Source organism: Neolamprologus multifasciatus, chromosome 16 (genome assembly GCF_963576455.1).
Source record: "Neolamprologus multifasciatus chromosome 16, fNeoMul1.2, whole genome shotgun sequence".
Lineage (NCBI taxonomy): Eukaryota > Metazoa > Chordata > Actinopteri > Cichliformes > Cichlidae > Neolamprologus > Neolamprologus multifasciatus.
This window is the reverse complement of record NC_140454.1, coordinates 30,593,686-30,621,427: the sequence shown is the minus strand read 5'-3', so window position 1 is coordinate 30,621,427 and position 27,742 is coordinate 30,593,686. Positions and strand designations below refer to the sequence as shown.

The following is a 27,742-nucleotide window of genomic DNA, read 5'->3' as shown; positions in this document are numbered from 1 at the left end:
GACTGTTAGATAAAACTAAGGATAATCCGGAGTTAAATGATACTGTTAGCTATTCTTAACATAGCTTCTCCACATACCAAGCAGTCTGGTGTACCATTAGCCAACAGTTTCAATTGTTAATCTTAGATTTAGCCAATAATTTCCAGCTGTTTAGTGACAAATCTGTTTCAGCTGTATTTATCTATACTGTTGGATGATAATTTCATGCTAGCATATTTTTAATTAATAAACCTTTTTATTCACAATTGATGCTAACTATATCAACCATCCTTTTATGTTTTCTTTTCCGCTTTATTTTTCTATTGCATTACATAGAACAGTAATTCTAAACCAAGGATAAAAGTATATACAGTGTGAGCAGAAAACTGTGGATCATAGATTGCATATAAAAGAAAGATGCAGTTTTAGGATTTAAACGTGAAGCTAATGCGTGTGGGGAAAAAATGTTCTTGGTTCCCTTGATCTTGTTCTGTCACCTCAATAAATGCTTTGATAAGATAAAGAGCTTAAGAGCTAGTTGCAAATCTTATTTAAATATTTAAAATTTAAATGATCTGCATTTTAAAAAATTATAATACCCATTCTAGTCAAACAAGAGGATAAACAGAGCATGCAAGCCTACTTACTGTATGACCTGCTAGCCTACTTCCCTTGGTTTCTGACTCCTCACTCTTCACAAATCTTCTTTGATTAGATTAGATTAAACTAGACTACATTAGCCTTTATTTTCACCCTTGGCAGAATGTTATCTTGGATAAACGAGGAAACGCATTATGTAAGATAATACACAAACACTCATTTACAATTTCACCTATTTCAATTTATTACTTTATGCAATAATTCATACCTATTTATCTTCAAGTTGGAAACTCTGTGCCTTTTTCCTGAAGGCATAAACTTATAATTAAACCCCAAAGGGGATACTTTTACCCCTGGGTAAAAATTACTTTTCTAAAGACTGATTCTTCTTTTACACATTTTATCTAAGATATTAAGAGACACGAGATCTAAAATTATGCTGTGTTTGCAAAATAAAAAAAAACCCAAACTACCTACATGTCTTTAGAAAGGGTAATAATTTTTGTCTTGCACAATAGCAACAATTTAAGCTTTCATTTTACAAAAGTAATCTACACATTTCTTATGATTTCTGAAGTCTGAGACCTGAAGGCAATCACATATAAGATCCAAATGTAGATGCAGCTATCATGCAAGCAAAATTAAATTTATTATAACACAATCAGAGCAAATCCATTTACTTCACCAGCGTTTTAATGGCTTTGACTTTTCCTACTCACGCATGGGGTTCTGCTCATGTTGCAATCTGTCCTCTTTTTAAAGCTGAGTGAATTTCTGACAGTTTTACTGCCTGAACATAGCACACATTCATTTAAAAGGCGACATAATAAAACTAAAAATGGTTTAACCTACTCCTGCTTCGGCGGGTGCGTGCTCCATTTTGCTTGACCTACATGCCTATTGATGGACTGCCACCATAAACAACCTATATTGATAATAGAACGCAGCACTGGGAGCCAAACATTTACTGTTTTTATTGCTTTGTGCTGTATATACCACGCCAAGTCATGCAACACACTTTAAATACGCCACATGGGCAGTTTGTTTTGATCACCTGCAAATCTGCATTTCCAGTTCATGGCAAAGAAAACATGTTGTGTTACTATTACACTCAAACATCATTACACTGTGCATCATTACACTTTCTATATTTTGTTTCTTTGCATTCGAATGGAGCAAATTCGAGACTTTGTTATTACCTCCATCTAGTGGTTCAGGTGTCAATTACACCACCAGGTTTTAAATTGCATGTTTAACCGACTAGAGCATGACTTTTACAGCACACACACACACACACCTAAAAGTTAAGGTGAATAATCTATAATATTGAAGGATGTCTGTAGCCATATTTTGAGGATGAATTTGCGGACCTCTATGAATCATCTAAAGTTATTTCAAATATGCAAATAAACCTACTAAAATACTGCCTCTTAAAAATTGCCATTATTCTACTTACTCACTATCCGTAGCTGGGCTTTGCTCTTTGTTTTCCCAGCTGTGAACTCTACCACGCCATTCATTTCCGGAGAGGTCTGCCTGAGGGTCAGCCTGTGCACTGTGCCCATCTTCTCCAGGCGTACCCGGGAGCTCGGCTGCAAAGGCTCCCCATTCAGAGTCCACACGGGGGATTTGAAGACAGGAGCTGAGACCTCACATTCGAAGCAGGCCTCATCAGGAGCCATGACTTCCACATCTTTAAGCTCTCGGACCATCAATAAAGACTGGGCTGGGTAAGGGCACGAGAGAGAAAGCGGTTAAGTGTTTTAACCTACGAATACACATTTTTAAGAAGATGTCTTGGTCTGAACAGAGAAGTTAAAACAAAGGAGGCAAAACTTCCATCACTCCATTTTTTTTTTTATCCCCAATTCATCCAGTTCAGGGTCACAGAGAGGCTGGAGATCATCCCAGCTGTCATAGGCCAAGGCACCCTATCTTACTTCACAAGGTAAGAAGTAGACAGTTAACTCTTTGAGGAGGCTGACACCTACTGGTTGAAAACAAAACAATGGAGGGTCTCTCTCTCTCTCTCTATGCTATGGTAATTAAGCCCCAATCAAGAAAACTGTTTTAAAAAATTAATTACAGGATTACAGGGAAGTACACCAAAATAAACTGTGAAGGAACAACCGAAGAAAAATCAACCAAATATGAACAAGGGCCCACCCAATCCCCTCAGAATCAGCTCATTTACATCCAATAATTTCTGTCTATTTAATAAAACTATAAAATTTTCATAGGCCCTGAAACTACAGTGAGGACACTGGAAAATGTATTTAAAATTTAGCATTTGAGTGTTCTAAGTACAGAATACAGCCACTCAAAAATTTAAGACTGAAAAACTGTGACCAGATTTTACAGCCACACAGTCAAAATCGAAAGCTATAATCTTTAAAATTGTTCAAGATTTTATTCTATAACCAACTCTGAACATCAGTATCCAAGGAGATATTACAGGTTCACTACCAAAATCAAGGATAACACAAACATCCAGAACAGTGAATGTCAGACTACAATATATTCAACAATCTTTTTAACAGTGTTGCTCCTGCATACTAATTAGCGCTTAAGATGCTGGATGGATGATTTTTTAAAAATTACAAAGTCAATGTCTTACATTAAAGAGCCCGGCTGATATTTTTAACGTCAGATTATGTTGCCAAGAAACGTCCCATGTTTTTGCCTTTTGGATCATCATCATTATTATTACATTGCTTGCCTGAAAGTTAAACAAAGTCTTTCTTTAACTGTTCCCATATTTACAAAGCAGTGCCACAGTAGATTTGCCCTCCCCGGAATAATCTAGGAGGGGTTCTTCTGTTGGCCATGCTCTCATTCTGTTCTCAAACAGGACTCTTTCATGATTTAGGCAAATTTGTAAACCACTACACTATGAAATCGAAGTGTAGAATCAAATCAGTGTAGATGATTTAAATTTGCCAGTTTGGGGACTTATCTGTGAACATTACTTTATATCACCCATGATCAAGTTAAATCAGGTAATTGTGAAATTAAAACAGACTGAATATATAAAAATGTGCCCCGATATTACACCTTTCACGAAATAAGAAATTACATGTGGTAACTCTGCTGTTCCAGTAGGTGGCACTATCTGGTTATATATGCACACACAGTATTTGCTGTTGCTACTATAAGAGAGGGATTTTATCCTGTTACAGCTCTAATAACAAACTCTGGGTATTTTAATAACAGACTCTGGGGGGAAGGGGTGAAAAAATGTAAGTCCTGACATTTGTCTCTACAACCCATTTTATGGGATAATCAATGGCACAGGAATAAAAACAGACCTAGTAAAGGTGGTGCATGCCTAGATAACAATATCCTGCTAAAAGAACTAGACCTAACTTTTAGTCAGATGTCATTTTTGTGCACTGATGATGTTAAGATTTAATGAAAAAGCCTCTTACCCTCCACTGTCAGCTTTGCAGAGCAAGTATAATCTCCAACCTGCACACTGTATGTGCCCTCATCATCTAGCGCCACCTGCTGGATGATCAGCTTGCGATAACATCCTTCGCTGCAGATCTCGAAGCGTTCAGAGGGCAGGATGACATTGCTGCCTTTGTACCAGCGGATGCTACATCTGGGGTTGGACACTGTGCAGTCCAAGATCACACGGCTCTTCTCAAGGGCCGTCTTGTCTTGCAGAGGTTTTACAATACAGACTGGAAGCTCTGAAAGGGAAGGAATGTAGTTTAAATATGGGTCTTATTGAAATCACAACACACTGAGGTAGACATCGTAACCTACCTCGCCTTGCTTTAATGATTAGAAAATACATATTCAATACATGCACTAGAGACAGGAAATGTGAAGCTAAATATTGGTTGCATTGAAAAAATGAAATTTTACTGTTTAGTTGGATTAACTGAAAATCACTGAATTAACCCCCCAAAACTTTAGGATCATCAGGTTGCCCCAGTATGGTTTATCCATTCTAATTAGTTAGTAGGTGTATTATTTGAATACCTTCCACCTCCAAGTAAGCAACAGATTCAATGTGCCTCGCCACAAACTTAATCTCTCCAGAGTCTTCTGCTCGCACGTTGCACATGAGAAGAAAATGTTTTGTCCCTGAAATGAAAAAAATTCTGAATTGTTTATTATAAAATATTTTTTTCAAATTCTCAGGCTTTCTTTCTGGTTAAAGCCTAAAATGTATTTTTGTTTGTTTATTTGTTTTGGTTTTTGCAAACCTTCCTGGCGGATCTTGATGGTGCTGGTGGGCTGTATCCGCTCCCTATTTTTGTACCATTCCCCTGGCACATCCTCCACTGAGATCTCACAAACAAACACAGCGTTTTCATCCTCTTGGATGTCCAGGTCCTCAAGACCCTGGAGGATCACCAGCTCACGCTCTGTAGAATTCAAATGTTAAAATATGTATATATAAATACATATGTCTACATATATATATATATATATATGTACATATTTAAGATTACAATGGAGTCCTCATTCACACATCCAGCAGACATAGAACATATAAATGTTGCAGGCAGATGGCAGCATTGTGCTGTATTTGTAAAGCTGAAAGCCACGTCTAGAATGCAGTTTCAACTCCTTACTAAAACAACATGGCCATAAATACCAGCTACAGCCAGCAGTACTAATAATTTATTATTAATCATTAATTACTTATTAACTTCCCAATCTAATTAGTAATAATAGCCTAATAGCACTATTGGGGTTCACAATTATGAGCATTTTATTAGAACAATATATTTGTATAGCTAAGTTTCTAATTTTTCTCACACACAGAAACTTTGAACTAATGTATTTTTTATATATAGCTCTGAATCTGCAAATATTATTCTGATGGTATCCACACAAGTACAATTTCTTAGTAGCTCATCTTGATTTTTAAGAAGAAAGACACTTATTCTCTGCTGTGTTCTTCTTAAACATTAAGAGAACTGCATTATATGCACATGTAAGTAAGTAAGTAAAATTTTATTTATATAGCACATTTCTAGATAAAAGATCACAAAGTGCTTCACAAGGTATAAAACAAAAACAGACAAAAGTTAACAAAATGCAATTCTAAAAAGATGTGTTTTTGAGGAAGAGAGTTCCACAGTCTGGCGGCCACAGTGTCAAAAGCTCTGTCTCCCTTGGTTTTCAGCCTTGTATGCTGAATAACAAGTAGGCCCTGATCACAAGACCTCAGGGACCTACTAGGGACATAGGGCTGTAAAAGTTCAATGATGTATGCTGGTGCTTGTTCTTGAAGAGCTTTAAATGTCAGAACCAGTATCTTAAAATGGATTCTGAATTCAATGTAAAAATACAGAGCACCTGGGAGACCTACAGAGCTGTTTTCTATTTCCTTCATTAAACAAGCTAGCAATAAGCAGGTGCAAAAAAAGCTCTCAGAACTCTGAACAGAACTCCAACTCTGAAACTAGCAAATGACATATTTTAGCTGACATTAGAGAACATAAGCTAAAAGCATCAATGAGATTGTAAAGAATCAGAAAGAAACATGGAAGCAGGAGCGCTAACTATAGCCATTTTGTGGTAAGTACTGCATAAAAAGCACATGCCTATGTCTTCAAGGCTCTAAGCGGTTGTATCAAACAAAAAGCTAATTTAACTTTGAAGGGAGCATTGACATTTGATAACAAAAATATCTCACTGCTTTTTAAACTTCCGTCAAATAGATTGAACAAAGTTACTAATCTTACTAGTACTGTTAGCCAAAAAGCAACAATATCTCCAAAATTAGACTACTGTACTCCTTGATATAATGGAGCCTTAACCACAAACTCAAATTGCTGGCAGGCAATGCAAAATTATATTTAGTAACTTATTAAGTTACTTATTTGTTGTACTTTGGTGTAGTTGTGTTCAACTACAACATGCCTCAGCGTGGCCTTTAGCCAATCAAATCACCTAAAGAAAATATCCTGAGACTGAGGGAGCTAGTGAGGTTATTGTTAACTGCTAACTAAAGCTTGAATTGCGAATAATTGGTGATTGATGCTATAATGTCCAGCTATACCAGCATAGATACCAATAATCAGGCATGTGGGCTTTATAAGTGTTGAAGCAACAGGTGATTCTTGTTGAATACACCAGCTACAGCTGTGTAGCATTCAGGTTCCAAGCCATCTAACAGTGTCTGATCATAGCTCAGAAGATGACCTTGGTAGTAATTGTGTAATTCTGAATAAAAATGCCCAACCATTTGATGTGGCACTGTAATGAGTCATCATTCTAGTTTTTGTCTCATAATATCGCTTATTATCAAAACTATATAAATTCAGGACCAGTAACAATTTTTTTAAACCGCTTTAATACTTGGTTGCCATCAAGTTGGTATCATTTTACATAGTGGACTGTACCGTAGACTTCCACAGTGCAGGATGTAGCTGCATCTCCTGCATCGCAGGTGTACATGCCAGAATCACTGACTTGGCATTTCATGATCTGGAGAAACCGTTTCCTTCCCATTGCATAAATGCGCAAGTCTTTGCTGGTCTTCACCTCAGCCCCATCCTGAAAATGAAAAGAAAACAAACAAATGTAGTAAAATTTTACTTTGAACATTCTGCAGAGATTAAGAATTGGTTTGGGGAAATTACTCTAAAAAAACCCTTTTAATATCAATGTTTTCAGGGTGTTTTCTTTTTCTGTGGTCTTTTGTCAGTATCACAAATGTTGCCAGTAAAGAATAAATAGAAAAACCAAACACTGACCTTCATCCATTTCACATCCACGTTGTGTCTTGACAGCTCACACTCGATGGAGATTACTGCCCCTTCAGGGAACCTCTGGTTCTCCAGTTTTCTGAAAACGGTCACTGGGGGCTCTGGTGCAGAAAGAGATTACTTAACAACCAAAATCCTGCTTAAATTTCTTCAAACGCATTGCTGCTCAAAATTAAAGTACCCTTTAGGACTAACTTATATAGATTCATTGCGATGACATTTTCATCCAATTGTCATCGACAGCATTTCATACTGAGCTCAAAGGGATGATGCATACTGAGTGACTGGTTATGGAGTGGATTATTTTACAGCATGAGGTTAAAATGACACCTGACAGAAAAGACTCAACCGAGCTACTGCTTTTCTCTTGGTTGGGCTAGGCCAATTTGTGTTTGTAACACGAGCTCAGATAAAGGCAGTGGTAGCAGTGCTGTCAATCCATTCTGTTACATGCCTCCACTAGTTGGCACATGGCCAGCGTTGAGTGGGCCACTTTAGCTACCAGTTTAAGGTCACAATAAAATGAGTAAAGTTGCAGTTTGCCTGCTGTGAACAGAAGTGCATAATAAGTTGGCCTGGATTACTTACATAATTATTGAGCTTAACAGTTGAGCAATTTGCACTCATTATCGCAAAGCTGCTTCTCTTTACGATTTCTCAAAAGTACCTACCCTTTACAACAAGCCGTGCAGAGGTCTTCAGATTCTCTATGCAGAACACAAAGGTGCCAGTGTCTTCTACTGACAGGTTAGAGATAGTAAGGCTGTGGACCTGTCCTTTTGCGCTCATACGGAAGTGATTAGTTGGCTTAAGCTTGAGTCCGTTTCTCATCCATGTGCCAGGGACATTGGGATGGGACACCTCTACCTCAAAAGAAGCCGTTTCCCTCTCTGTGGTTTTAATGTCAGTCAGTCCCCTCTTGATTGTGATTTTTCGAGCTACAGAGGCATCAAAGTGGGAAAAGTCATGTTTGAGAGACTGGGAACCTAACACAGGCATTTTCATTTCAGGCATTTAGCGCTGAGCAGACATGGCGTCCTTTTATAGTCGGAGAACAGGCGTGGAGTCTTTTTGGTGCACAGTGGTTAAACAATACAAGCTGGCACATACACAAGCCATTTGAGCACTGGGCTTTACGCAAAAGCCCAGTGCACTTTGGAAGGGCCAACATTTTTCACTTATTCTAACACAGACACACATTCCCTGTGGAAAAAAAGGAGTGTTTATTTTGGAGACCTGATGACAACAACCTCAATTTTGAAGGCCAGGGTGTAAATTTAGATGCAATAGGAGGAGATCCAAATTCATAGGAGGTGCCAACAGCAGCCTGAAGTACTGACTTTCCCCTTCCCACCCACACTAGTGTTGAAAGAACAGCCTTTAATTCACCCACTGGCCTGTGGCTCATAGGACTACGAAACACAAGAAGCATCTGCAAAGAAAACCAAGCATAAGTACATCTTAATCACCACAACATACCCGTTTTACAGTATGCCAGGCCTCAATGCTCTCGAGAAAGTTAAATGACGCTTATTCATAGGAATTTTCTATTTTGTTTACAAAATCAAATTATGGGCTGTGAACGGAGGCATCTTTTAATTATCAAGCATTTAACCCTTAGAATTTGGTTTGTCCCGCCCATGTGTAATTATCAGGGCTTTGTTGGTCCTGCGTCACAACAGAAAACGCTGGTCCGAAAGTCAGCTTGGGCTGTAAGGATATCACCTGTTGGATTCCATCCTATTTCAGTACAAGTGCCAACCTGGTTCCCAGGTCACTCAAATTACTCTTACTCAGTTAATTGAAATTTGCCTTCATATGAAGCAGTGATGGAGGCTGCGCGTGAGATGGGGTTGTCGGCAACAGCGGTAAACAAACAACAACAGGGCATAGTGAGAACACGTGGGCACTTACGTTCCACTGTGAGCTGGGCTTGTGTGCGGTCATGAAGGGTTTCACAGCTATAGGTGCCCCGGTCAGACATTGACACTTTGTGGAGGGTGAGACTGTGTTTGCGGCCCTTGTGCTTCAGAGTATACTTGGCCCCAGGGTGGATTAGCACCCCTTGCCTCATCCACCGCACCTCTCCCGAATCCACACTCACCTCCACTTCTAGAGTTGCTTCACTGTATTCTTCAGCTACAACTGGTGTCATTTTCTTACTGAACAGCACCTGTTGCTCTTGAAGTGAATGTTAGGAGTTAGTACATAACAGCGTGTCAACAGTTTTACTGCATCACTTATATTCAATTACAGTATGCTTAAGTTATGTATGTGGTTTTTGTTAAGTCTACTGTGAGGCCACACCCAAACCAACGGGAATATGTAAACCAGCAAAGGTGCATGGCAAGTTTAAGCACAGAGAATGAGTAAAAAGCTCTGTGGGGCCTTACCCCCTGCAGTGCAATACACGCCAAAACCACTGAGCCACTTGTCTCTGTCAGTAACCAGAGGAATTCTGATATGAGAACCTGTGAGGTGCAAGCTGTCAAAGTCACCTTTTCAATAGTTTAAAGTTGTTTGGAATATGTGTCATACATGCTGTTAAAGGGAAACTACTCCACTGAAGCTTGATAGTCACCAGAGAAAAATAAGGAAACTTAATGTTGAATATTCTAACCTCTGTGGATCATTCAGACAAATTTGTAAAGTGTCAATCGCAGGGGCCGCAACTCACCTTGAACCTGTAGTTCTGCCTCTGAAATCAACCCCTCTGCATCAGCTGTCACTCTGCTGCTATCTGAAACCACGCAGTTGTTGATGCAGAGCATGTGGCATAGCCCATTGCTGGAAACCACAGTGCGCTCGTTCAGGGCTACTTGCTTGCCGTTTAAGCGCCACACCAACTTGGTGTCCTCCGGTGAAACCACACACTTAAAAACGGCATCTTCTCCTTCACAGATGATGACATTACGAAGCTCTGCTATGAACTCAATAATACGGGGGGCTGAAAAACATTCATATGAATTGTGAGCTCAAACCTTGCTCACATGTTACAATTGCACATGGGCCAGCATATTGTCTCTCTTAAAGATTTACATGGACTTACTTTCTACAGTAACAGTGGCTGAGGTCCTGTCATCTGTGGATTCACAGACATATTCTCCACTGTCTTCCTCCATTAGTTGGTGGATGGTAAAGCTCCGCTCTCTACCTTGAGCCCTGATTGTGTGCCGACGGCTAGGAGAGATCTCGTTGCCATTTTTTAGCCACTGAACGTCTCCTTTTGGCTTGTTGATCTCACATTGTAACGTAAGGCGGGTTCCCTTTAGAGCCTTGATATTCTCCAACTGTCTGATAAATTTAACCTTCATTTCTGTTGGGCAAAGAAATACAGTTTTAGATCATGGCATCTTGTAATCAAATACTTAGAAAGAGAGAGGTCACATTTTGTTAAGTGACAAATTCCTACCTTTGACTAAAAGACTGAAATACATCTCATCTGTCTTTACGTCACAGACATATTCTCCAGAATCAGACAGCTGCAGAGGATTAATGGTGAGCTTGTGGGTATTACCCACACTGGAGATGTGAATGTTCTCCTCGTTCAATAGTTGGCCATCTTTCAGCCACCGAACATTTGCTCTTTCATGGCTCACAATGGCACACAGTGTGACGCTCTCGTTTTCATAGGCTGTGATGTTGTTTGCTTTTTTATTCAGAAACTTGGCTGGCGGCTCTGAGCAAAAATACATTTACAAAGAAGCTGCTTGAAATTCCAAGTGCAAGCATCATTAACCCCCTAGGACCTGGCGTCCACATATGTGGACATCGCATTTTGGGTTGTCTAGACCAAAATACTTAATTTTTCTCTACAAGGGCCTGATATCCACTTACAAGGACGTTATACTGCCAATGTTCTATCAACATTTATAACGAATGTCCTCATATGTGGATCTCATTTTTCTCAGAACCAAAAATCAGGTCCCAATCAACCCAAATAGCAAAGACAAATTAAAAATGCATGCCATGAAAGAGTTTGGGTCTTAGGAAGTTAAACCTAGTCATATGAAATTCTGACACATCTTTGAACATCATCTTAACTTACCTTGGACCTCTACAATTGTTATCAATTTGTCATCTAGGGCATCGCAAATGTATTCTCCAGAGTCCGAGGGCTGAAGTCCAGAGAGAACAAGCTTCCTAACAACGTCATAGCTGTCAATTTTTACGCGAGTATCTGGTTTCAGTCTCTTGCCGTTCCATAACCACTCAACTGTGGCGTTTGGCCGAGACACTTCACACTCCAAAATAAGATCATCTCCTGCTACCAGTATATGATGCTCTGGGTGGCCTGCATTTCCAATGATCTGCACAGGAGGCTCTGAACAAAAACAAGCATGTTATCATTTTGTGTTCAACATAAAGAAAAGATAAGTTGTTAAGTATTTATTATTAATATTACCTTTGACAGTGATATAGAAGACCATTTTATCATCCACTGCATCGCAGGTATATTTCCCTGAATCTTCAAATGCCGCATTTAGGACCACCAGAGATCGGAAAACACCTTGCTCTTCGATGCAGTATCGCTCATTGTCATCAATAAGCTTGTCATCTTTATACCAGCTGACTGAGGCATTGGCTCTTGAGAGTTCACATACAAGAATAATGTCATCTGATACTAAGAACTGTTTTTCTATTTTTGCATCTGTTTTTCCAAGAATCTTTACAGGTAATTCTGAAAATGAAGAAAACAGAACATTCCATTTATTGGAAGAGAATAATTGCCGGACCATCTGCAAAGGAAAAATGTATTCCTTCACTGCTAGCCAATGGTTGCAGGACAGTCAAGCTATATACGCTGCACTCGCAAACTATTCCCCAAATGATAGTGAAACAGTCTGGAAACCATTTGCCTTCAAAGTAAAAGTTGTGCCTTCTAAAATGTGTTTGTTAAAGCAATAATGTCCTACTTTTGTCAATGTTTTCCAAGTTTTACTGCTGCTTGGAGTGTAAATGTAAAGTGTTTGCAGACAAATCTCTATCTTTCATGCACACTACAGGCAACTGCAGCAATCTGCTAGAAACCAAAACAATCACAAGGTTTTTGGTGCTGGGACACATACACATTTTTCTCTAGCAACTGGAGATCAGCAACTAGTCTCTAGGCCTGTTTACAGACAGTACGTCTGTGTTAAATCTACACCATAGATATGTCGTAAGCACAAACCCTTATGAAACCTTAGGGTATAGCCTTCCTAGAAATATAACCACACATCACCATTAATGCAGCCTGCCACTTCCATGGGCAACATCAGTGGCTCAACATAGATTCACCCCAGAAGCATAATTCAGGCATGAGGCCTAACCTACCTTGCACAATCACACTGAAATCCATTACATCGTCTTTTGCGTCGCAGACATATTGCCCAGCATCTTCCACTGTGAGCGAGTGAATGGTCAACTGACGGATGACGCCATCTTCAAGGATTGTGATGTTTCTAGAGTCTTCGACTTCTTCCCCATTCTTCTTCCAAGTGACTTCAGCATTTGATCTTGAAACCTCGCAGTCTAGAACTAGAGTCTCCCCGACCATTTTCTCTACTCTGCTTGCCATCTTCCGAGGACGAATGAAGCGAACAGAAGGCTCTGTGTGGTAAGTGAATCTTAAGTTAGAGTGGATATATGCTGACATAGCAAGAGCCTTCTAATTATTAAGTTTAATTACCTGCTATGTTTACAAAGAACGTCTTGGAGTCATCCGCTGTGTCGCATACATATTCTGCTGAATCTTTGACAGTGGTTTCAGGTATAATAAGTCTTCTGTAGACACCATCCACCTCCAGAATGAGATTGTCGTTCTCCTCCACCTCGAGTCCATCACGATACCAGCGTACCATTGCATTGGGCCGTGAGATCTCACAGCTTAGCACCATCCTCTCAGAGGTCTGCTGACACAGTTCCATTTCTGACTGACTTGGGGATACAATCTTCACTGGAGGTTCTGAAAGTGAACGGTATTACCCAGCTTTTCAATTAAAACAATACTGCATAATATTGTAAAGGCTTCTGTATGCAGCAGTTCAAATATTTCTCAGCTCTTTGTAGAGCAACAGACCAGAGTTAATTTCACCTTACCTTGGTGGGAGGCCATTTAGATATCAATATCTTAGCCTTAAAAATGTTCTGATGATGCGTGACATTGACTTGTTTGATTTAAATATACCAACCCCCTAATAGGACATTGTGCTCCTTTCTCTTAGAACAGTGACATATCCCCACATGCACAGACAGTATCTATAGTGTCAGGTGTTTGTACCTGTGATATTTAGGTGAAAGAATATTGAATCGTCAGCTGTATCACAGACGTATTCTCCAGAATCCTCTACTCCACTAGACAGTATCTTAAGTCGTCGATAAGGCCCTTCTACCTTGAGCTTGATGTTCTCACTCTCTTGAAGCTTTTGACCGTCTTTATACCAGCTGACCACACCACTGGCACGAGACAGTTCACAGCTCAGAATAATTTCGTCGGGGACATGACGGTCAAGGTGGACATCCTCCTTGGGATAGATTATCGTCACAGGAGGTTCTTTGGAGAAAGAGTACAAGTAATTGAAGCCACATCTGTATACGCAGATACAATCAGCAGATGTAGTTTTTGAATTCTGGGCTGTTGTATTTGAGTATTTTATTACCTCGTATGTTAACTTTGAAGACTAAAACGTTGTCTCCTACACGGGATGTGTATGTAGCTGTATCGGACAGTTGGGCTGAATGTATAATCAGCTTTCTTTTGGTGCCCTCTGCTTGGATTGTAACATTATTGGTTGGTTGCATTTCAGTTCCGTCTTTGTACCATTTGACAACACCATCACACCTTGATACTTCACATGACAGAACAAGCTGTTCATGTTCCACAACACTCTGGAAAAGGTCACTCTCTGGGATATCAGCAAACGTTACCGGTGGTGCTGCAGAAAAAAACAAAAACAAAAAAAAATACTAAAATAAGTTTTCGCATGAATCTAGAGCTCATTATTTATGCTCATGCACAAGTTTTCACAGCCTAGTCATGCTGATTTTAAACTTTGCTGTCAAGATAATAACTCCTCACAGACATCAGAAGCATTGGTGGGTGTTAAGCCACATTTGAAGTGATGTAAAAACATATGTGCGGCAGTGCACTCATGAAATACTATTTACACAGGTTTGCGGGAAAAAAAAGTTCATCAAAATACATGCTGGACACTGAAGACGCTGTCCTAAAATGTAAAGCATGTATACAGAAAGCAGCTAAACGTTTAGGCGTTTAAGAAAATCAGCTACGATGGATACGATGATGATCAGGTTTTGCTTTGTTAAGTATTAGAGGTCATGAAGGTGTACAAAACAGAACAGTTAAAACATTTGCCAAGAAAACATGGCCAAAAGAGATCATATCACCTTTCACCTCCACACAGAAATCGTTGAACTCTGAATCATCATCAGTTTTACAATTGTACACGCCAGAGCATGAAGATGTGGCCGGTTTCATAACCAGTGTCCTCATTTTGCTCTTTGAATCAACGTTTAGTTCCGATTCTGGCAAGAGTTTTATTCCATCCTCGTTCAAGCAAGTCTGGATTGCAGAATGTGAGATCTCGCACTTTGGTTTTATCAGTCCGCCTGCTTCAAGAGGATCGTTCCTCTCAGCCTCTGGAACAGCTGAGAATCAAACCCATGCTATAGGATCTTCAATTCATTAACAGTAACCAGATAGCAATGGTAAACAGATTTGCGTTTGTTATCCTACCCTGTACAACTTACTTCAGTTTTTATAGTCAAGGGGGAGTTATGCCAACAGTAATTTTAATTAATTGATATTTGGCTCCCAAAGGGTGCAAATGTTGTTTGGCAGACAGTGAAATCACACCATTGTTTTAACATATAGCACTACAATGTAGTATGTAATAATAGTGTAGTATGCATGGTCTCATTCCTAGGGAGTCAGATACTGTTGTTGTGTCAAGACAGGCATCTATCGGGTAACCACAAGTTGTCCTTTGGTGTTGGTGCAGTGACACACTGGGTTTATGGTTCCACCCATAAACAGGTCTTACTTCAAAGTCATAGCATATGGACACTCATAAAGTATGAATTGGCACCATATTTAAACTCACTGGGAAGCATAATTTCTCAGTGCGCATGGCCACTTTTGAGAAGGGGTTTTATTCCAAACCAGGATCTTTTCCTGAACCTAACCATTAGTGTTCAGTGCCTAAACATACAGTCCCAAACAAAAGTTTAAGACCACTTGAAAAATGGCAAAACATTATATTTTGGATGGTTGGATCATAACAAGGTTCCAAGAAATGGGAGTGAGACAAAAAATTTTTGAGCATGCATTTATTGAAAACAACGCTTAAACCGAAACAGGCTGTTTTACGGCTGATCAAAAGTTTAGGACCACAAGCCTTTAAAAGGCCAAATCTGTGCAAAAATGTGGATTCATTGTCATTTTCTGTCAGGTAGTCACACTGTCATGACGTTCTGATGACAAAGGCAAAGAAATGTTCCCTTTTTGAACGTGGTCGGCTTGTTGAACTGCATATGCAGGGTCTCTTGCAGCGCACAATTGCAGCTTAAATAATCCTGAGGGTTATGGAACCAAAATGTCAAGTGGAAAACCCCCAAAATTTCACCAGCACTGAGCTGGAGGATCCAGTTGGCTGTCCATCAAGAAACTGGACAATCCTCGACCCAAATTTAGTCTTTAACTTTGCAAGAGAGCACCAAACATTGGACATTGAAAGGTGGAAGAACGTTTTATTCTTTTTATTCTTTTACTGGGTTTTTTTGGAGGTGTGGTCCTAAATTTCTGATTAGCTTTAAAACAGGCTGTTTAGTTTAAGCGTTGTTTTCAATAAATTGCAGGCTCCAAAAAATGTTTTGTCTCACTCTCATTTCTTCTTGTTGGTTGATCCAACCATGTAAAAGATTTTATTTTGCCATTTTTAAGTGATCTTAAACTTTTGATTGAGGCTGTAGTAAAAAGCAAGTTAAAATAAAACTAATTAGTAGATCAAAAAACGTAAAACGCAGTCAAAAGACAAACAAGGCATCTGTTTTTTTTCCAAAATTGTATTATATACTGTATTATAATTGATCAAATTGTGTTTTTGGAAACATTAGAGGTGAGGATTATATTATTTTATATTAGTTGCTGAATCTGGCTTCTGATCAACCTGTTTCTCAACATTTTCAGCAGTTTCCTGAGCCCTTAGTCTGTGCTGATTTACATAGACAAAGACATTTATGTCTTGAAAAAGCCTAAATCTAAATTTCTTTTCTTTTTTATATCTCAGTTTTGGTCTCCACCAGCTAAAGAGCCAATCAATTTGGCTCTTATAAACAAGACAAAGTACATATTCAAGCATTAACACATCTAACTTATACATTCAAATATTGTTCCCTAAGCTAGTCTATTAGCCAAGTATTAATAGATGGTTAGTAATTCTGACGAAGCTCAAAATACTTAGATCACCTGCAACATCCACCTTGAATTCTATATGGTCATCTGCGGCCTCACAGCTGTACATCCCAGAGTGTCTGACTTCTGCTGACTGAATGACCAGTGCTCTCAGTTTTTCTTTAGCTTGGATTTCATATTCACTCTCTGGAAGTAGCTGTTCTCCATCTTTGTTCCAATAGACTTGGGCAGTTGGCTCTGAGACTTCACACTGCAGCTTAATTGGGCAGCCTGCTTCAACAAATTTGTTTCTCGCAACCTCTGGAATCGCTGAAAACCTCACAGGAGTAGCTGGGGGGTATTAAAAGATTTGCAGAGGACTGCTGTTAAGCTGACAGAGCATCATTTAACAAGCAGTGTGAAAAACAGCTAGGATTAGACTTGGTTTTTCACAAGGTGTTTTCAACTGCATGAATAAAAAGAAGTTTAAGGGTAACTATGGTAACTATGGCCATGCTAAAATGCCCCAAACTCACACTTGCAAGCTCTTTAACTGAAAGGGAATGTAAGAAAATCACCTTCGACGTCCACATGGAATGTCGCAATGTCATCTGCAAATTTACAGCTGTAGAGACCAGAGTCAGAGACTTTAGCAGAAGGAATCATCAATTTTCTGAAGTTGCCATCTCTTTTCATATCAACCCCAGTTTTGCAGAATAGCTCCAAATCATCTTTAAACCAGGAAACCTGGGCAACAGGGTCTGAGACCTCACACTGGAGAATAATCGGACAACCAGCTGCAATCAGCTTGTATTTTTCTGACAGTGGGAGTGGCATGATCTGTGACGATCGGCCTAAAAGAGGAGAATAACAAGGGTACTGGGTAAGATGCTTGTGGTAGGCAAAACACAGTCCAGCCAGTCATACCATTTTCCCATGATCATTCAAATCAAAGTATGTTTCAGCCACTCACAACAGAGAATAAGAACCATAAGACGACAACGATAAAAATAAATCACCTTTTACATCCACTTTAAAAGTCACAGTGTCATCTTTTGTTGAACATTCATAGGTACCAGCATGCGCGCTTCCAGCTGAAGGGATGAGCAGTGTCCTTGTCAGTCCATCTGACTGTACTTCCACATTGTTTTGTGGCAGAACTTTTACCCCGTCTTTATACCAGTCGACATGAGCAGAGGGATCATGAGAGAGTTCGCATCTCAGGACAATGGGGGCGCCTTCTTCGACGGACTTGTTCCGGTCATTCTCTTGAAGCTCTGAGAACTTCACAGGTAGGGCTGTAGGTTTTTAAAATTGCAAAAGATTGTCTTAATAAAGTGTCTTTAAATATTAAAACTACACTGTATGCAGTTAGAAATGAGTAGAAACTTAAATTCAACCAAAGCAGCAGACAGCTGACACAGGTCTTTAAGAACAAGGTGCTTTTGACAAAACAACATAAACAAGAACTCAAAGACATCTAGAATATCTAGAAGAGCAACGATCAATATGAAACCAACAAAAAGTACAGGTTAGACATAAGAGTGTTTATGGCAAAAGAAGTGCATATGGTTAGTGACATTAAAAAGAATAAAGTAGACGCACAGCTTTCTTTATATATCGGATATGCTTAATCTGAAGCTGCATTATGACACCACATTTTCAATGAGATGTTTAGTGTGACGATGTCCTATATTCTTTCATTCTACTCTTATTAAAGTGTTAAAAAAGGGGTCATCATGAATAGGTGTGATGGGGAGTAGTTTTTCTTTAAAGTCACATAAAAAATTACTTACATTTGGCCCCTGCTTTTTAACGTGGCATGAGTAGTGTATTAGGAAGGCCGGAAAATGAACAATTTTTTTGTTAGGTCACTACAAAAACGTGACTAAATCACCTGCTGTTAACCTGTTAGTGGCAATGCAAGACAATGAAAGCGCTGCAGAATTTTTTGAGCATCACCTTTTACATCCACAGTGAACTGGATGTCATCATCCTTTGATTCGCAACGGTATACACCCGTGTGAGCCCGCTCGGCTGATGAAACAACTAGACTCCTCAAATTTCCATCTGACTGGAAGTCTACTCCACTCTGAGGTAGGAGCTTTGTTCCATCCTTGTACCAACTGACTTGTCCAGTGGGGTCTGACAGTTCACATTGTAGAGCAATGGGATAGCCTGCTATGACCGTCATTTTCTGGTCAACCTCAGACATTGCTGAAAATGTCAGAGGTGGAGCTACAGGATTGAATGTAAGATAGAACTGGTCAATAAAACATGTACTGTAATGAACCAAAAGAAGCAAAGCAAATCCCTAAAACTGAAGCTTTCCAATAAAATCAATAAACTATGTTAAAATTTTTCAAATTAGTATTTGTAAGGAAAGATTCAGCTAGATACATTTAGTAAACCTGGTCTACCAAAAGTTTTATTAATATTAACAGTCGGTCTTGTAAGAAAAAAAACCCAACCGAGGTGGTTCTGCAGTGACAGCAAATGTATGATAAAGTATAGTTAATTAGCAAAGGTTTATGCTTACAAATGGTTGAAAGTCATTTTTTGTTTTACACATTCGGTCAGTGCCTACAGTATGAGTATAGAAGATGATTTAGCCTTAAGAAAATTCCTGCCTCTACAGTAGGAGGCTGGAAAGTTGGAATTCTTCCGATGTTCAGTCACCTTACTTAGTCAAGCAAAGAGTGAGTATACTAATGAAACCCTGGGTACCTGACAAAGCAATTCAGATTTTTTTTGACACAACTGTGAAGACATCTAAGACATTTGGGTCAAAATACCTTTGCCTGCGTGAAGGCTGTGTGCTTCTGTATACTGTCTTGGCAGGGACAAGGATTTCATTAATTGGATATTATGACTTAATGATAGGGTTAATATACTGAATCTTTGGGCATGTTTGGTCAGTTCACATGTCAGTGATGCCCCACAGAGAGCCGTAATGCACCCCTATTAAAGCTACAGTTGTTTCCATTAGCCCCAATCAAGAATATATATTTTTCCCAAAGACCTTTTTTAAACTTGCTCTTCTTGAACACTAAAATACTCTCAAAGGACTGTTTTGTCCATGTTCTCACCTAAGTTGTAATAATACTGTTCTAGTAAGTTAAATTTAGGAACCTCAGCAATTAAATCCCTAACAACCCACCATCCTTCTCACATTATACATTGTATTATAGAGTGTATTTACTGCATGTCAGAAGCTTGGTAAACATGTAGACATCATTTGTAACACTGTAAGAGAATGCTTGATATTAGAAGTAGACTTGCAAGTTAGCCAGGCTCATTGCTGCAGTCTTTGCTATGTGACTTGTGTCATTCTACTGAATTGTTTTAGTTCAGCCAACCAAGGGTATTTTCTCTACAAAAGAACGCAGACTGTGTGCTACCTGAGTGCTTGGCAAATTAAAGACTTTGCAAAACACTTAACTTCCTCTTGGATAATAAGTCAAAAATCTGATTAAGCTGCACTGTCTTTCTAGGGCAACTTTAGCTAATTGTAGACAGTGCCTAGTTCTTTAATTTTGATTTAAAGATAAAATAGAGCATGGCACAGTGTTTGAAAACTCTCGTTCGTTAACTTCAATGGAGTATGCTACAAACTAAAGACTAACTTGGACAGAGCCTGAATGTCCCCTGAGCAGTGTTGTCAAAAATAAGCCTAGGATTAGCACGATTAACACAATCTGCAGACATTTTAATGTTTCGTTGTGCAACATAGAATATGCAAGAAATTACCCCACTTGTCAATTTTGAGGAAACCATTTGCAAACAAGTGGCTAAATGTGACTGTAGAAGTTGTCACAGCATATTCAAAATAAAAACATCAGACACAGTAGCTTACTGGTGTTAAGAAGTCATGTGACCATGGTGTAGTTCTTTGAGATTGTACTTACACTTCAGAAATCATACAGTTGGAATTCATTTGCGGAGATTATCCTGCTGAACAAATGTGTCATGAATTTTTATTTTACTCAGAGCTTATTTTCTGTGACAATCCAAAAGCATTTGGAGAAATCCAATTGACTTTTTAATTAAGGGATCCAGGGCCGTACTTCAAGGCTGGCCTACAAAAAATTTCATCCCAGCAGAACTCCCAGAGTGCACCACACAGGTAGCTGTAGTTTCAGTCTCTGTGATTCATGGACTCAGACATCATAGAGTAAAGTCATGAAAGCACCTGACAGTGCTTACTAGTTAAATGTAATTTAAATATTATTGTACTTATACTTAGTTTTCTTTTAAATTAACCTAATCCAAGAACTCATTTTGTGCTGATTGTAAATGATTACGGTAAAGTGAAGTTTTTCAATCAAGTGAGGTTTTGTATTTAACTATATTAAAGTGTCTTGATTTTTTTTTCTATCTGAGAAACTGTTAAATCTGTCTACTTTATGGTAATTATATTTTTCCAGAAAACTAAAAAGAAAGCTTGCGTTTTGTGAGTAAAGCAAACTTATTTGTATGCAAATAACCTCCACTAAAATCTAATTGCATAACAGGTGAAAGCATCTTTTGTCACCTTTAACATCCACATGAAACTGCATTGCATCATCTGTTGTCTTGCAGCTGTAAATCCCTGCATGAGACAGTGTCGCAGATCGGAAAGTCAGTGTTCTTATAGAACCATCTGCCAGCATGTCCTGCCCAGCTGCTTCAAGAAGTTTTATTCCGTCCTTGTACCAAGTAACTTCACCATTAGGATCTGATATCTCACACTGCAGCGTTAGGGGTTCACCACCTTCAACAGACTTGTTCCTTTCAGCCTCACAAAGTCTTGTAATTCTCACAGGCGGAGCTGGGGATGTTTGAGGTAACATCAAGAGAAAATTGCATCACTATTACTGACTACAACAGAAATGAAGCTTTAAAAACAAAAGGAAAGAGCAAATCAAATTCTAACATCAGAATTAGTCATGCCAATAAACCTTGAGAGTTAAAATAAGTCATAATAAAAATATGTCCTCATTTATTAGTAATATAACAAGATGTGTCTTTGGTTAGACTTGAGATACCTGGGCATTCAAGTTAGGATTTGAAGCTAATGTATTTACTCTTTGCTCTATTTTGAATGTTCCTCGCAGACCACCCAAGCTCAAATTCAACTACTGAAGTACTTTTAGTGTAAATAAAGTCAAGTGAGTAGTTATAGAGACTGCCAAAATGTAAAGGATTGCAAAAAAAAAAGGCAATCTCAATCATTTTTCACAATGTCAACATTGTGCCCGTTCATTTTTTGCTTGGTAATGCTAACCATTTAAATCACCTTCAACAGCCACCTTATATGCAGTGACACTGTCACTCCAGTAACCATCATGTGTCCCTGAGAGGTAGAGCTCTTCTGATTCGACAGTTGCTGTCTGCTTGATATTGCAAGACTCTGCATAGTTGGTCAAATGTCTTTTCCCAGAGTTAAATGTGATGTCTACTTGTTCTTCTGTGGTCTCCAGGGTGCGATAAAACTCTGCAGGGACTGTTGTTTCCTGACTTGACAGAGACAGCACTTGCAAATTGTTAGAAACTGCTTGTCCTGTCTTATCGGGATGATCCAATTTGACATATGCAGACTGCTGCAAGTCGCATGGCTCCTTTTGGAAGGTTTTTACCTCTTTAAGGTTAGAAAAATCCAATGATTGAAGGGATGCTGTTTTAGGGAAGTCACTGAGCCCCTCTGAAAGATCAGCAGATTTCTGTAGGAGTCTGTTGAACTCCTCTGATTGGTCAGTTGCAGTCCATAAAGAGTTATAGGGCCCCTCTGAATAGACAGTTTCGGTTTGTAAACGGTCACAAGGCTTCTCTGAAAGGACAGGTGGGATCTGCATGGAATTAAAGGCCCCCTCTGATTGGACATCTGCAGTCTGCAATGACTTAAATGGTTCCTCTGATTTGACAGCTACAGTCTGTAAGGATTTAAAGGGCTCCTCTGATTTGTAACTTTCAGAGATTATGGATTCAATCAGATCCTCTGGCTGTGGAGTTGCAGTTTTGAAAGACTCAGAGATCCTGTTTGATTTGATTGAAATCTGTAAGGTGTCAGTATTGTGCTCTGATGTTGTAGCTGAATTCTGTAGAAGGCTGCCTAGCTCTGACTGGACAGATGGTGTCTGTCCTAAACTAGGTAGCTCCTCTGATTGGAAAGTTAGATTCTTGGAAGTGGATTCCTCTGACTGAACACTTGCAATTTGCAAAAACTTGCAAAACTCATCTGTCAGAACAGCTGTCTGCAAAGACTTGTCAGGTTCTTCAGATGGGGCTTCTGTATGCTGTACATAGTAAATGAATTCCTCACCTTGTGTATCTTTGAGCTGTGTAGTGTGATGGTGTGTGTCAGACTGAGTTGTTATTGGGTTTACAGAGTCATGGTACAGTGGACATTCGGCTTTTTCCATTTGTTGACCATCATAGAGTTCGTTCAGCTGTTTAGATGCAGTGCAGTCAAACATATATTCATATGCTGACTGAGAAGTTGGTGTATGACTGGAATGGTCTTCACATGTCTCAGTATCTCCAGCCTTGCCACCGGAGATCCCAGAATTGTATTTTGAGGACACCTGGATAACTTCAACAGGATAAGCCTCCTCTGTGGACTTGCTCTTCTCTTGGTCAGAAGAGAGCCTTGGCGATGTAGCTATAAGCATTGTGATGTACACAGAGAAAGGTTTTCAGTGGTTGATGGTCTCAATACTTCTTCTTATAACAGAATTTTACATCAGTGTGGGTTAGCATGGAGTTATGGGATTATCCATTGCAAAGACAAACAAGAAGATCGACCAGGTTTGGTCTGAGAGTGAGCTCCAATATGTCTTCCTTCAACTGACTCCTAATATTCTCATACCAAAAATCTGTACATTAGCACCATAAAAACCTATGGTACATTAATTTTGTTGTCTTTGACAAGAGTTCGTTGTCATTGCAACGGGGAGACGTTCAGGGCAGCAATGCGAATGAGAGGATCTGGTGATGAATAAGACATAAGATGAACTTTAAGAGTGGTAAGTTGCTTGTTACAAGCAAAGATGACTGTTAAAATGAAGAATGAAGTGACAAACACAACGTATATGTTAGTATGAGAAGCAGCTACACAGCTACTAAGCAACCATTTAAGAGGCAAAAACAGCAGGAAATGACCTGAAACCAGTGATGACAATGTGACACAGAGCAATTTTCTAAAGGAAAAAAGATTTACAGATGCCTCAGATGATTGGGCTAACAATAAAAGACACCACTATTGTTAGCGGCATTTATGTGCTTGGTTAAAATGGATGATTGATGTTGAAATATCAAATCACCTTTGCCATCCACTGTGTATTGGGTAGATGCATCAGCTATCTCACCAATCTCATCACGATAGTGACACTGCTCTGCTGTTTGGACAAAGCCAAAGAGAAAACAATGAGCTGGGTGATAGCGTTACATATGTAACTTATTTCTTGATTCTTAATTGTGCAGGTACAATGAGGGGAACCACCTTTTATGTCCTCATTTAACTGTACATCATGAGCTGTTTCACAGCCAAACTTCACATCACCAGAGGCATATTGTAACTGGAGGGGAAAGATTTGGCTACTTCTCTGGGATTCACTGTCAGTTTCCCTTTTGGGGTAGATCTGGGTTCCATCTTTGTACCAACAGGCTTTGGCAACGGGATCTGAAATCTCAAATTGCTGAACAATTGAGCAGTGGGGTTCAGCAGAGTTGGCCTTCTCGTCATCAGGGTCAAGTAGATATGTTGGAAGTGGCACTACAAACAATCATTGGGGGGGAAACTGACTTTAAAGAGAAACTGATACATTATATGTTTATATAGAAATGTTACTAGAAGCTGCACAAAGAGTTAGTACAGCTGAAGCAGAAACCACATTTGCAGAAAAGGTATAATCACCTTGATTTTTTACTATTAATTTGGCAACATCATCTGCTGTTGCACAATAGTATGCTCCAGAGTTTGCAGGATGAGTTGGTTCAATAACAAGGGTGTTCTTGATGCTTCCATTTTCAAAGTCAGGCTCTCTATCAGGTTCTGTATCCCTCTGCTTTGACACCTGGAAAGCAGGGTCTGAGGATTCACAGGGTGGTTCAGCGGGGGGGTACGTTGCTTCAAGTAACTGTGTCTCCACAACCTCCAGCGAAGGCGACAATGGCAACGTTGGAGCTAAAGATTAATGATTAATATTATGACTATGGACTTAATGGAACATATTCATACTATGAAGAAAAGGGCATTAAGTTTAACTTCCCCAAAACTGGGAAGTAATCTGCCATCTCAAATTCAACGAGAAATGCATTTTCAAGGGTTATGCTTTTTTCATTTAGTCAGTACACATTGATTTTACCATGGACAGTTACAACTTCACACAAAGCACCACTTTAACACAGACACACAGAAACGCATATCATAATGTTAGTCATATCTAGTCTCCAGAAAGCTTTAGAATTAGATCCAAAAGTAAAACAATTTAATTGTAAAAACAAATCACCTTTAGCATCCACAGTGAAGTGGATAGTGTCATCAGAAGTTTCACAGCTGTATAGCCCTGAGTGCAAGAGCTCAGCAGATGGGATAATGAGTTTCCTTGATGTGCCATTACTCTGTATATCCCAACCATTCTGTGGGATGAGCTTCTTACCATCTTTATACCAGCAGACAGGCACAGTAGAGTCTGCAACCTCACATTCCAGCTCCAAAGGTTTGCCCACTTCGAGTGACTTGGTTCTCTCAACGTCAAAGATAGTAGAGTTCGTCACTGGTATAGCTAGCATTGGGAATGCAGGACAGCTAAATAAAATCAAGGCCGTGGAAATGGATACCTTACAAAATGTAACTGCTGAGCAGAAGATGAAAAGGGCTTTGGAGACTTTTAATTCACAGAGAGCCGCAGGAGTCGCAAAACCAATGTATATAAATAGTAATCACCTAGCGGGTTAACTGCTCTTTAAAGTTATGTGCACGAAACACTCCTTCAAACCACATAGTAGAAGCAGGGATTATTAGTGGCATCCATGAAGAGGGGGGTGGGGTTACAAAATGAACGCAAAGATAAGAAGCGTAAAGTCACCTTTGATCTCCACTTGAAACTCCACGGTATCATCCTGTGCGGTGCATCTGTACACACCAGAATGGCTCAGCTCTGCAGACTGAATAACTAATGTTCTTGTGTTGCCCACTGAGTGGATTTCTAATCCAGAGCTTGAAATGAGCTGTATTTCTTCCTTGTACCACAGCACATGGGCCTCGGGATCCGACACCACACACTGTAGCACAACGGGGCAGCCTGCTTCAATCGACTTGATCCTCATATCTTCAGGAATTGCTGAGAACTTCATAGGTGGAGCTATAGATATGTTTAGATTTGATGTCAACCTTAAATCAAATCAACCTCATGCCACTTAGATTATTTATCATAATCTATCTACTGACCACTTCTAACATGCTGTAATACACTGAAAAAAGGTAGCGCACACTTAAGCACTTCTAAGATGAAAGGCATTCTTGACAACATACAAGAATGTCATTAGAGTTAGTTGCTTTGCTGAGTAGGAGCTCGTTAATGTTTCACATCACTTGAGGTAAAACAAATCACCTTTGATGTCCACATTGAAAGTGATGGTGTCACCCTTTGTCTTGCAGCAGTACAAGCCAGAGTGTGAAACTTCTGCTGAATGGATAATCAGATTCCTCATCAAGCCATCGGATATTATATCTACCCCACTTTGAGAATGGAGTTTTGACCCATCTTTGTACCAGTGCACCTGGGCAGATGGATCTGAGAGCTCACATTGTAAAACAATTGGGCAGCCTGTTTGGATGGTTTTGTTCCTCTCAGCATCTGGGAGTGCTGAAAACCTCACAGGTGGGGCTATGGATATTTAGATATTTTAATGGGTTGGTAAGTGGTAAAAAATAAATAAATCAGATGATTCAAAGGAAGACAGCATGCATTTTTTACATAAAAAAGATGTTTGGTACAAGTCACAATGAAGAGGGTTAGTCTCTGTAAAACAAAAAACAAAACAAAAAAACGCAATGTAAGAAACTTGTTCTACTCACCCTCTACTTCCACATTGAACCTGATGACATCATCAATGGCATCACAGCAGTAGACTCCTGAATGTGATAACTCTGCTGACTGGATGACAATTCGTCTCATGGTGCCCTCTGATTGGATATGAAGACCTTCCACAGATCTTAATTCCACCCCGTTCTTGTACCAGTGCACCAAAGCTGCAGGGTCTGATACCTCACAGTAGAGCACAATGGGATTCCCAATTTCTACAAATTTATTTCGATCCATCTCTGACAATGGGAAAAACTTGACAAGAGGAGCTGCAAATTTTAGAAAACACAAGGAAAACACTGAGTGTAATAAAAGGTATGTGTTCACAGGGATGGGTTTTTGGGGGTGAGACACTGACAGGTGTGCTTGCTCACATACAGCCCTCTACAATTGCAATTGGATGACTGCCTCTGGCCGGCTGTCCAAGTTCAGGTTTTAAGCAGAAGACTACATGGTGGCTCATTGGTAATCAGAATGCATTTCTGCAGACATTTGAGGAAAGTAACACGCCACCCAGCCTACAAATTCATCTTCATTTTTCTAAATGTTCCAGACATACCTTGAATGTAAAGTGCTGCAGAATCACGGATGCCATAGGCAATGAATGTAATCTCAGCTCCATTATCTGTATCGCGTACTCCTCGAATGCGGAGAGATTGGTGTGCTCGTGACCGACGCATGGAATACCGCTCGTCCTCCTGAAGCTGAGTCCCATTTAAGAACCATGTACCAATAACTGAAGCAGAAAGCTCAATAGAGAAGAGAGCGTCTTGCCCCTCTGGCACCAAGGCATCCTGTAAGGGAGCTTGTATTCTGGCCACAGGAACTGGAAAATAAAATTGTGTTTAATCATATAGCAAAAGTATCCTGTTGTGATTAATTGAGAAATACAGTAAGTGGTATTGATTTAGTGCAGTTGTAGTAAAATAAACGTTACCTAAGTGAACAGTTTTAGGGAATTCAACATT

At 39.5% G+C, this 27,742-nt stretch overlaps 1 protein-coding gene across 14 annotated transcripts in view; it reads right to left on the bottom strand.

Moving 5' to 3' along the window:
• obsl1b (obscurin like cytoskeletal adaptor 1b) overlaps positions 1-27,742 on the bottom strand; it is a 39,235-nt gene that overhangs the window by 2,720 nt on the left and 8,773 nt on the right. For 2 of the 14 annotated variants that reach the window (XM_085135774.1, XM_085135775.1), the window contains 33 exons: positions 27,712-27,742; positions 27,334-27,600; positions 26,768-27,043; positions 26,301-26,576; positions 25,776-26,051; positions 25,197-25,472; positions 24,602-24,871; positions 24,188-24,460; positions 24,009-24,083; positions 21,974-23,347; positions 21,242-21,517; positions 18,670-18,945; positions 17,727-18,005; positions 17,286-17,561; positions 16,783-17,058; positions 14,703-14,963; positions 13,955-14,230; positions 13,576-13,848; positions 12,985-13,260; positions 12,630-12,905; positions 11,719-11,994; positions 11,362-11,637; positions 10,726-10,992; positions 10,363-10,629; positions 9,991-10,260; positions 9,228-9,494; positions 7,985-8,251; positions 7,302-7,414; positions 6,948-7,101; positions 4,797-4,958; positions 4,570-4,674; positions 4,008-4,274; positions 2,036-2,305 (listed from right to left, as the gene is read on the bottom strand). The exon at positions 27,712-27,742 is cut by the window's right edge and continues 281 nt beyond it. In XM_085135774.1, the coding sequence (XP_084991900.1) occupies positions 2,036-2,305; positions 4,008-4,274; positions 4,570-4,674; positions 4,797-4,958; positions 6,948-7,101; positions 7,302-7,414; positions 7,985-8,251; positions 9,228-9,494; positions 9,991-10,260; positions 10,363-10,629; positions 10,726-10,992; positions 11,362-11,637; positions 11,719-11,994; positions 12,630-12,905; positions 12,985-13,260; positions 13,576-13,848; positions 13,955-14,230; positions 14,703-14,963; positions 16,783-17,058; positions 17,286-17,561; positions 17,727-18,005; positions 18,670-18,945; positions 21,242-21,517; positions 21,974-23,347; positions 24,009-24,083; positions 24,188-24,460; positions 24,602-24,871; positions 25,197-25,472; positions 25,776-26,051; positions 26,301-26,576; positions 26,768-27,043; positions 27,334-27,600; positions 27,712-27,742 (9,100 nt within the window). Of the gene's footprint in view, positions 1-2,027; positions 2,306-4,007; positions 4,275-4,569; positions 4,675-4,796; positions 4,959-6,947; positions 7,102-7,301; positions 7,415-7,984; positions 8,252-9,227; positions 9,495-9,990; positions 10,261-10,362; positions 10,630-10,725; positions 10,993-11,361; positions 11,638-11,718; positions 11,995-12,629; positions 12,906-12,984; positions 13,261-13,575; positions 13,849-13,954; positions 14,231-14,702; positions 14,964-16,782; positions 17,059-17,285; positions 17,562-17,726; positions 18,006-18,669; positions 18,946-21,241; positions 21,518-21,973; positions 23,348-24,008; positions 24,084-24,187; positions 24,461-24,601; positions 24,872-25,196; positions 25,473-25,775; positions 26,052-26,300; positions 26,577-26,767; positions 27,044-27,333; positions 27,601-27,711 lie in introns of those variants that run through there. The other 12 variants (XM_085135776.1, XM_085135777.1, XM_085135779.1 and 9 more) reach the window with 12 other exon arrangements.